This window comes from Equus quagga, chromosome 10 (assembly GCF_021613505.1).
Source record: "Equus quagga isolate Etosha38 chromosome 10, UCLA_HA_Equagga_1.0, whole genome shotgun sequence".
Taxonomy (NCBI): domain Eukaryota; kingdom Metazoa; phylum Chordata; class Mammalia; order Perissodactyla; family Equidae; genus Equus; species Equus quagga.
This window is the reverse complement of record NC_060276.1, coordinates 118,322,545-118,333,831: the sequence shown is the minus strand read 5'-3', so window position 1 is coordinate 118,333,831 and position 11,287 is coordinate 118,322,545. Positions and strand designations below refer to the sequence as shown.

The 11,287-nt window shown below is 42.2% G+C and overlaps 1 protein-coding gene across 4 annotated transcripts in view; it reads left to right on the top strand.

The window, feature by feature from the left end:
* The window catches only part of STS (steroid sulfatase), a 175,330-nt gene that overhangs the window by 148,063 nt on the left and 15,980 nt on the right, over positions 1-11,287 (top strand). For all 4 annotated transcript variants that reach the window (XM_046674064.1, XM_046674065.1, XM_046674066.1 and 1 more), the window contains 2 exons: positions 2,105-2,264; positions 9,645-9,766. In XM_046674064.1, coding sequence (XP_046530020.1) covers positions 2,105-2,264; positions 9,645-9,766 — 282 coding nt within the window. The remainder of the gene's footprint in view (positions 1-2,104; positions 2,265-9,644; positions 9,767-11,287) is intronic.

Below are 11,287 nucleotides of genomic sequence, written 5' to 3'. Positions count from 1 at the left end.
ATAAGCAGGTGAACATTCTGTGAGCTTGATGCAGTAGAAGGATAAGCAGGTGAACATTCTGTGAGCTTGATGCAGTAGAAGGATAAGCAGGTGAACATTCTATGAGCTTGATCCAGTAGAAGAATAAGCTGGTGAATATCCTACGAGCTTAATGCAGTATAAGGATAAGCAGGCAGTAATTCACGTGTTGAGATTTTTTCCTACAGCTCGCTCTGCTACTGACAGCTTGAATAAACTGTGGGAAATTATATAAACTTCCCATTCCTTGGATGTGATATTTGTGAAGCAAGAATAATAGTATTTGTGAGATAATTACCTTAAGATCGTGTTGAGAAGATGAAGAAAGTGGAAGAATTTTAACTTTCCTGGGAGGCCACCATAGAAACTACAAACTATCATATGAATTTTTATGTGAATTTTCACTCAAGTGTCTGTTCATATAAAATATAGGAGTGCCTGCAGTTTAAAGATTGTGCCTATAAGAAGAATTCAGTCTACAATCGCCAGAATTCAGTCTACGACAGTCAGAAACTAGCATTAAGAAATGGTTTCCTTCAAGATCCCTCAAACCTCTGTCTTCAGTAATTCATTTTTTAAATTTAAATGCCATTTACGTCCACTGTGAACCACGCCTTATGTCCCTGCTATGAATCAGTACTCTCTTTCCACTTTCTTCATTTATTTTAACTCTTTATTTTTAATTCTTCATACCAATTGGTGGTTGAAAATGTGTTTGCAAGTAGCCAAACTTCAGCTCTCTCCTTCCTCCCAGCCCACTCTCTGAGGTGATTACTCCCGTGGTCTTCAGCTCTATGCTCAGCTTTTTGTAAACTCAAGGGGAACTACTTCGGGGGAAACAGTGTGTCTGTTTTTCCATCCATCCATATGCTAACTGCATGGTTTCAGGGACTCCAGACTGGCCTCTCTGAGCCCTAGGCTGGCATGCTGCTGTCTCGGTCCCCCAAGGCCCATTAGTTAGAGGCCTTGGTGAGCATCTTCTGTGATGTGCCTCTTGACATTGTGACCTACTCCCAGCTCACCCTCCAGCCCCTCCCAGTACCCCTTTCTTGCTCTATTTAGTTATATTCAAGTCACCTCCTAGGTACAAAGCTCTTTTTCTCAACTAAACAGTAGGAGCTCTCCCAGTAATAAACCAGTAGCAATGATGACAATGGCCGTTTCTGGTGCTCTTCCTCTCTTCCAGGCACTAGACTTGGTGCTTGGGATCATAATCCCAGGTAATACTCATGCCTTTCATGTTGGGAATGTGGGGCACAGAATGCTTGATCCATTTGCCCAAGGGCATGGAACTGGTGTTTTCGTTTCCTATGGCTGCTATAACAAATTACCACAAATTTGGTGACTCTCAAAACAACAAAAATTGATTGTCTTATAGTTCTGGAGTTCAGATGTCCAAAATGGGTCCACTTGAGCTAAAATCAAGGTGTCAGCAGAGCTGCGGTCCTTTCTGGAGACTCTAGGGGAGAATCTGTTTCTTGGCCTTTTCCGGTGTCTAGAGGCCACCTGTTTTCCTGGACTTGGGGCACCTTTCTTCATCTTCAGAGCCATCCGTGTAGCATCTTCTCATCTTTCTCTCTGACTACAATCCCTGCTTCTCTGATTCCCACTCTCCTGCCTCTCTCTGTCCTTTATAAGGATCCGTGTGATTACACTGGACCCACTCAGATAATCTAAGATCATCTCCTCTTTTGCCACATAAGGTTTTGGGGGTTTAGACCTCGACATTTTGTGGCACCATCATTTTGCCTACCATAGCTGGTAGAAAGTACCTATGGAATTTGAACTCTCTGACTCCAAAGTCATTGATTTGAGTCCTTTATTGCTCTGAGATTTTAGTCTCCCTGATTATAGTCATCAATTATGACCACCAGGCAATGCTGGCCGTGATAGTAGTGACCATCTCATATATATTTTTTCACCACAACATATACTGTCTTGCTCATGAAATTCTCATTGAATCCATGTCATTAGAGCACTTGGTTCTTCCATACTGGCCAGCTCACATGGAGCGTTAAAGTGAGCCCTAACCTGAGCATTGAAAAAGACTTACAAATCTCTCTGTGGGTTTCCTTTGGCATTTTAGGGGGGAAAGCAAACAACTGGGAAGGAGGTATCCGGGTTCCAGGCATTCTTCGTTGGCCGGGAGTGATACCGGCTGGGCTGGAGATTGACGAGCCAACGAGCAACATGGACATATTTCCTACTGTGGCCAAACTTGCGGGATCACCTCTGCCTGAAGACAGGTACTGTGACTCAGAGGTACTTGGTATTGTCTCGTTCAGATTTTGCAGGCAAGTATGTTCCGGTTTGCCTGTATGATGGCATGCTACCTCCAGCTGGACTTATAATCTGTGTGCAGTTATGGGCCTTAAGTGGTGGATCTGCCTAAGTAACCCCCTCACCTGCCGTCAATCCTGTTATCCCAGTGGGAGGTAAACCCCGAGGCATGATGTGGATGGATGGTCTTTAATTGAGGCTTTCTCTTTCGGTATCTGCTGATCCTCCTTCCTGTCTGTGCCCATCATCGGTGTGCCAAAGGGCAGCTGAGCAAATGCTCCTCTCACCCCCCCACGTTTTAATCCCATAGCTTTCCCTTTGGCCCCACTCGGCAGCTCTTTGCTGCAGCAGCGAGAAAGGCAGCTGGTTTCCCAGTTAAGGGCCCTATTTCCCAGCGTGTTTTCCAAATGAAAGTCCTAAATGAAATGTCTTTCTCTTAAATTTAAATACAACTTCATATGACATTGCCAATGGTTTCTTCTTAAGTGTTATTACCAATCTGAAGAGTTTTAAGTGAAGCACGCTGATTAATTGTTTTCATTAGTTTGGTGGCAGGCCAGGCTAATGTCACGCAGGCGGGCTGCAAATCTTGTTTAAATTCAGCTGCCAGCGGAACGAAGAGGAAACAGGAAGCCAGAGAGGAAACTGCAGCTCAGCCAGAGCTGAGTTCATGGATAGATGCTCACCTCCATTGTGTCAAGCTCGTTTCATTGTTTATGATTTTCCTTACTCTTTTCAAATTTCTTCTTTAGGTATACCTTTCCCCCAAACACACACACACACACACACACAAACACACAAACGCAAAAGGCGGCAGTGTAGAGTTCAGCTGTTCTCAAACTTTGTGGTCTCAAGATCCAGGTACACTCCTCAATGATTGAGGAATCCAAAGACATTTTGTTTATGTGAGTTATATCTATTAATGGTTATCGTGTTAGCAATTACACCTGAAAAAAAATTTAAAGCACAAGAGCACCCAAGTACAACTCCATTGGCTGACAGAGTGATGATGTCATCACCTGCCATGTAGCCCCTGGGAGAGTCCACTGTACGCTCCTGAAAGAGTCATAGTCCAAAAGGCAAAGAACATTGTGTATTACTGTGAAAATAGTTTTGACCTCGTAGACCTCCTGAGAGGGTGTCAGGGATCCCCGCGGGTCTCTGGACCACACTTTGAGAGTAGCTGGTCCTGTGGATAAGAGCAGAGATCCAGAGCTGTACTGCTTGGGCTCAGATCTTGGCTTCACTGCTAGCTAAGTGCGTAACTTACTGGGCCTTGGTTCCTTGTCTGAAAATTGGATTCAGTAACAGCACTAACCTTACAGGGTCAACATGAGGATGAAAAGCATTAGTGCATGTGAAGTGCAGCTTAGAGAATGCATGAATATTTACCATTTTTGTTTGACCGGCCATATTGAGAGGTAAGATCTACAAAGTACAGTTCTTTCCTCTCCACATTTAATATTCATCCAGGATCCTAGAATCATAAAATTTGAGGACTGAAGGGGACTTTTAAGATCTACTCTAGTCAAATTACTCTTTTTCTGCCTTGGTGACAGACAGAAAACTTGTCAGCAGTAACTCATAAAAGGTCTTATGTAAAGCCAAAGCTCTCACTCCTTACTATCTACTCATTGGCCCTGGTTCTTACCCTTGGAATAAAGCTTAACATTTCCTTAAGTAGCTTACACAAAATGTTCAGGTAATTTCATTAATTACATTCTTCTCTCATGGCTTATAACATTAAAATCATCACCACTCTTTGCTTTCACAATATCTTTAAATGAGTTTCCATCCAACTGGAGAAAGACAAGGGAAGGAAGAAGTTCAGAGGCAACGAGGAAAATCCATAAGGGAAACCTTGCTGCCGGCACTTCCTACCCACCCCAGTCTGAGGCTGATGGAGGTCACTCTGTTTTTCTTGTACATGCCCACTGAAGAAGGAAGCAGCCACCCTCTTAGGCAGACCCAGATATTTTGTGTGTGAGCCAGAGGCTTCAGTAGAACCCATTCTCAATATTGAGGATTCTTTGTTATGCTTGTTGACCTAAGTCAACCCAATCATATTGTCTCTGGGTTGAGGTCCAAGGCCCTGTAAAATGCCATCAGCATCCTAAAGACAGCACAGATAATAAAACAGAAATCTGCTTCCAATCCCCTCATGGGAATAAAGGTATTGCACAATATCTTACTTAAATGGCATTACCAACCAAGTCCAGAAAGCATCTTTATGTATCTGCCCTGGAGACTTTGAACATCTAAAGCAATGATTCTCACCCAGGGTGGCTATTCCTCCCAGGGGCCATTTATCCATATCTGGAGACATTTTTGATTGTCTTGACTCAGGATGCTACTGGCATCTAGTGGGTGGAGTCCAGGGATGCTGCTAAACATTCAGACGGCCCCCACAGCAAAGAAATGATCCAGCCCACTACATCAGTAGTGCTGAGATTGAGAATTGCAGCTCGAAAGCTTATTATTGCTCTTTTACAGAAAATGTTGTTTTAATGTAGAACCTCATCAACATTTTTCAATAAAAGCATCTGGATAATATCCTCATATCTATATTCATCTACAAATTTGATGCACAGATATCTGCTCTTTAGAAAATATCCTCCCAGCCAGAGATGGGAAATCCTGGAAGCTGAAGGAGAAGAACTGGTCAGGGTCAAAAGCAGATGAGGCTCAAAGGTTAAACACAAAGATACCACTGACTCAGCAAGTCTGCTCCCAGGTATATACCCAAGAGAAATGAAAACATGTCCACACAGAATCTTGTTCAGGAATGTTCATACAGCATTATTCATAATAGCCAAAAAGTGGAAACAACCCAAATGTCCATCAGCTAATGAATGGATAAACAAAATATGGTCTATCCATCCAATGGGGTGTTACTCAGCCATTGAAAGAGATGAAGTAAGGATCCATGCTACAACATGGATGAACCGTGAAAACATTATACTGTGAAAGACGTCAGTCACAAAAGAACACATACTGTATGATTCCATTTATATGAAGTGTCCAGAACAGGTAAATCCATAGAGACAGTAGATTAGTGGTTTCCAGGGGCTGAGGGCAGGGGAGAATGGGGAGTGACTGCTAAAGGGTATGGGGTTTCCTTTGGAGCAATGAAAATGTTCTAAAATTTGTTGTGGTGATGGTTGCACAACTCTGTGAATATACTAGAAACCAGTGAATAAAAAAAAAAGAAAAAAGAAAAGAAAATATCCTCAATTCTTTCCCACTAAATTGATGGAAATCAGCTTTCTCGATTTTTTGCTTGAGCGATATTGCATTGATCTTTTTCAAGAGAATAAACTCAGAGGGTTGGACCCAAGCTGTTTGAGGAGCACTTAACGAGGTGTCCTCGCTTCTTTCTACATGCTTTGTCAGAATGAGAGGATTTCCGGTCAGAAGACCCCTGGCCTTCAAGTGTAACCTTGTAATGCTCAAGAAGCATTTTGTGCCTGGTGGGTGCCTTTCCTGACCAATCAAAGCTTGGTGGAAGATGAGAAGCCCTTTGTTGCAGTTTCTACTTAGGTAAAAAGAGCGGTAGGCCAGGGTACACATAAGAGATTTTCGCTTTGCAGAGTCTCAGCACTGCTGTGAGAATAGTTCTCTAATTCGACCCCGTGGTGTGCCTATGAGATTCCTCTCCGCAGTGCATTTTTCCTTCATACATACTAAAGCAGTTCATTTGCATTCTGTGACATGGTTTATTAAAAGAACTTTTGGTGGCCATCACCCCAGGCATATTCAGAAAAATTATTCCCCCTGTGTCACCAAATAAGCTGATTCTGGAAATAAATGGAGGGCAACCTTTTTTTGTGACAGAAAATCTAGGCAACAGGGCCTTACATAGAAGAAAAATATAATACCTAAATGTATTAACTCATTAAAGTGAAAATCCTTCCTGTCAGTCTCATCTTTGCAAGCAGATAGAATATTTCCATGCTAAGTCTATGACCATGCTCCTTCTTAATGTTGGTAATAAAGGATTGCAAAATGCCATAGTTGGTTAGACCTTTGGAAAACATCTCAATTCTGGCCATAGACTATGCAGCTGGGAGGGAAGGAAAGGGAGGCTGACATTCATGAGAATCAACTTTTACAGGTGAAATATTTAAGACTCCTATTCCATAATTAAAATTAAATTTGATTCCTTTTTTTTTTTCCAAGTTAGGAAAAGAAATCAATACTTGAATGCTTGATATCACTTTTGTCTAATGAAGATGAGGGAAGTGACTTAGTTCTCCCAGTAAATTTTGCTGACGTATAGCTAGGCAACCACTTCACTCTGTCACTACAATAAAATAGTCGGTGAGCTGTATGTAGTTCACCATCGTTTTGCAAAATAAAAGGTAAAACTCTCATGTACCTCCAACCACTTATAACTGTTCTTGCTTTATATTCAAATATGGCAGAGTGTTTAATGTTTACGAAAGGAAACATTCTTTTTAACTATAAAAATAACTTTCTGGATACTTGAGATTCCCTTTAGTTTATTAAAGATATACCTACTTTCTTCTAAAAATGTTTCCTCTCCTATTACTTCCTACGTTGAAAAAAATCACTTTATTTTGAATAGTGCACAGGTAAGTCACAAACATTGTGCCCCAAATTAACCTCTGTGTCAGTCGCCAAAACCTTCCTTTCTGTGTCCCCTCCCCCAAGAAAACTTTCCCTTCTCCTGTGATCCCCAAATCTGCCCCAGAGTTGGCCAGGCAAAGCAAGTGCAAAGGACGTGACAGCTAGATGGTTCAATTGCTCAGAGCTGAGAGAGAGACAGCACATTCATGGAAGAATGAGGTCGCTGTAGCCCAAGGAAGGTCCCCAAAACATGCTCTTTTCAATTATGTGAAAGCTGTCCCCATGCTATTGAATTTACCCTGAAATTCAAAAACGAAGCTCCTTGGAAATGAATTGTTAATATTGCTACCCTTGTCATGAATCAAGAACCCAAAGAGAATATTCTCACTTTCCAAATTAAAAACAATCTCAAAGGAACACATTTTTCAGAATCAAGCAGACACTACCAGAGAACTCATCCAATTTTGTAGCAGTGGCTACAAACTTGCTATGCAAACTTGAATTCGTTTGCAGAAAAGGCCAGTTAGATGACTCCCGTAGAAAAGAGCGATGCTTTGCGTCGGTTGAAAGTGCATGGGCCCCTCTTCCACAAATCACGATGTAATGGAAACATTTCTTTCCTAGCAATGTCAAGACAATTGTGCCATCTCCGGCTTATTGCTATCGTTAGCTGTGATTTGCACATGTTGTTTAAAACAATCCCAAATATTTTGATAGCTTAGACACCCTTTAAAAGTTTAGCTCAATAGGGTCACTTTCAGTTTTTCATGGCAGAAATGAGCCTCTTTTTGACAGCCCATATTTCTGCAGCACTGTGAAACGCTCGCTTTCCCTAGCAGAGTGATTTATTGCTGGCTTCTAGGAAAGAGCATGTTAGGTGTAGGATATAAAAAAAAAACCTGAGATCTATCTCTGCATTTGAGGAAAAAGAAGTTTGCAGAATAGACTTTGCTTCCCTCCTCTAAAAAACAAACTTACTGTTTTGCCTTTAAGTAAGAAAAAAATTGTGAGATGTGGAGTCATTTTTTTAATTAAATCCCCCTTCATATTATCATGACCTGGTTAAGTTATGAAATACTTATCTGAAGAAAGCATTTTCAGCTCCTGTGTTCTTAAATCAAGTGTTGAATCTTGTTGGCTTATGATGAAAAATGGCTTCGAGAAATAGAGGTAGAGATTGTGTCCAAAAAATGGAGATTCATTCTGGCCCTGGAGCGGCCAGGGAAAGGCCTCTGCACGTGGAGGTGGTGGAGAGGGATGGGAACTCTGTCCCATCTCCCACCGGCAGGTCATTTGTTACCACTGGCAGCTCTTCGCGCTCAGATACTCAGACCTGCACACTTGCCCTCTCGTCCCTTCCTTTTTTACCCACCCTATTCAGGATCTCATTTTCTTAAGGACTGAGAATTTCTTGAAAGGAATTTCAAAGGAACGAGGCATGAGAACTGTCATTTCAGGATCGAAATAGTGTTTCAGAGAACATGCTGCTTCTGACTAGAACCATCTCTCTACCTTGTTTCTTTCTCTTCCTCCCATGTTGAACGGGAATGCAGGCTTGGGAAGTGAGCCAAGTCCATCTTTTGTTCTTATTTTTAACTTATGATAATAGAATATTTTCAGTCCATAGACTTCTGCGGATCGCATGATTAATAACAAGGGTTGAGGCCAGAGAAGTGCTAAGCAACGAGGCTATAATTACATTACAGGGTTTTTAGTGACACCAAAATAAACCACAAAAAAATCTAAGGGATGCAGACCTCTCGGGAACGCTTACCCAAATTATATAACCAAGTTAAACTTCAAGTTTCTATATTCCTTATAACAGAGGATGACAGGGATGGAGAGCTTTTAATCAGAGAAAGAAAATCCTCCAGTTAAATAACCTACCTCTTTCAAAGCAGCTCTCTGCCTCTTGTTTCGATGGCAGTGGCCTAATGTATCAGTGACTTTCATTCCTCTAGTCACTGTTAATATATGTTTAACTCAAAACAAAATTTGGGGCTTTTTCCTTTATTTACAATGCAAATAATTTTATTTTGTTCATCACCAATTGTATATAGCTATTGTTTGCCATCTGGAAAGTTGCCCTTCTTGGCCTAGCTAAATCCCAAGTATTAAGAGAGATATTTACATTTGGGAACAATCCATTCCCAGGTGTTTAATATCACCATCATTATTATTTATAAATTAATTCATTCTGGTTTAGAAATTCACTTTCATTGGAGTCTATCCACTTCAAGTTGCCCTATACTATATATTATTTTTTTAACCCAAATTGTCAGATATTCTTATTTTCAATAGAGCTATGGTTCATAATTAAAGCTTGCCCTTTGGCAAGACAATAGGCAGAAAATTGGGTTTAGGAAAAGCAGTGGGGAGAGCGGTTGAGAGCATAGATGCCCAAGCAGCTGGGTTTCAGTCCTGTCGGCTCTTACTAGTCACATGACCTTGGATAAGTCACTTAGGCTTTCTGGCCTCCGTTTCCTCATCTCATTGTCGTGGGATGAGAATGGTCCCAACTCATGGTGCTGTTTGGAAGATTAAACGAGTCCATGAGTGAGCAGAGCTGGCCTCGCTGCGCTGCATATGGCACCCAACAGGGGACAGTTAGTGTTCTTTGTGTTGCTTACTTAACTATGACTGCGTGGCTCTATCATGCTCTCCTTTGCTGGAAGGACAGCTCAGAATTCAGGGCATTTTAGCCCAAGGACACAGTGGCCATTCACCAGCTGATGCCCACCTGATTTATCCCACAGGATCATTGATGGACGTGACCTGATGCCCCTGCTTCAGGGGAAAAGCCAACGCTCGGATCATGAGTTTCTCTTCCATTACTGCAACTTCTACCTAAATGCTGTGCGCTGGCACCCACGGAACAGTGAGTAAACGGACCTTTCCACACTTCTAGTACTTTGTGCAATCAGTGCCATGTGAGTAGATGAAATTGCAAGAGGGCTTTGCTCTACAGAAGCCAAGAGATGCCTACGTGCCACTGTGCTTTGCTTTGAAGGCTTCCTCCTCTTCCTGTTTTCTCTTATTCCTTCTGGTGCCATGATTGTCCAGGTGGGACATCATTGGACCTTGGCATTCACCAGCCTTACTCCAGTGATGGCTCCTCCTTCCCAGCAGAGAAGCTCAGGTTCTCAGCAGGGCCCTGCGGCCCCTTCCTTCATGCCGCAGCAGCCACCCAGCTTCATCTCCTGGCTCATCTCTCTGAGTTTCACTCTGAGTTTCAGCCAAACAGCCTCTCTGCTCTGTGCGTGGCTAGCTTGTGCTTGCAGCTTCCTCTGCCTGGGGCGTTTCTTCTTTTCTTTCCTGAATAACGATTGTCAGTGCCCCCAAAACCCCACTGAAACGCTGCCCCCACCCTCCCCCCACCGCCTGCTCTCAAAGCACTTCCAGCATTCCCATGGCTTTGCACTGTGGTGCTGAACCGCCTTTAGATGTTTACCCGCCTTTCTCTCCCCAGCCTCAAAGATGGCGGGGTGTGACTCATCCGTCTGGATTTTGTCACAGATCACGTATATGTGCTAGGTTTAGATCTTTAAAACAAAGTTCAAGTGCTTTGATGTTATCATATTTCCCATACCAGCTCTTTAAATTGTGTGCTCTATCAGTAACAGGATCTAATTTGGGTTTTCAATACCAGTTTTAGAATTGTATTTCTAACAAGCATAAGGGAACAAACGGGACCAAGTGATAATCCGAAGTGTAGTGATAGGTTTCAGATATTTTTTTGCATATATTTGAACTTAGAATTACCGTAATGTTCATATTATTAAGATGCCCAGGAGTCTATGGAAATCCAGCCACTGTTTTTATAAGTATTATATATGCCAGAGGCGGATGTTTAGGTCCACCTTTCAGTTCACTCTTCAGAGGTGAAGTGAGACTGCCCTTTTCTCTGTTGTGCTTTGGGGTTCTGCTCCTGGAGGCTACGCTCTCCCAGGACATCTAGTAACCTCCCAGCTGATAGCTCATTCTTAAACGCAGAGTTGAGTCTTGTACTAGTTTTCAATGCATCCCTCTCCTCACTCTACTCACCCTGCCAATCTACCAAAGACTCATCATTTAAAGAGCAGCCTCTCCATTATTTTTAAAGAGGAAAATTACAAACCTTCCATTAGCCACAGAAATCACACCAGGTTTACCCTTCAAAGTTTCTACTTTAAATCTGGGCAGCTTCCTTGCAATATTTTCTGGAAAATGAATATGACACAAACATGGGCCTAGGATTCTAGACCTGGAAGGAATCTGTTTACCTTTCTCATCAATGTGTCTCTAATGCCAAATCCCCATAGGAAAACTCTTTCTTTTTTAGATTAATTGACAGAGTTAAGGTCTGAGCCATCTAGCGTGAGAGCTCTGCTCCTCCCCACTTCTTTTCGTACGGAGCCTA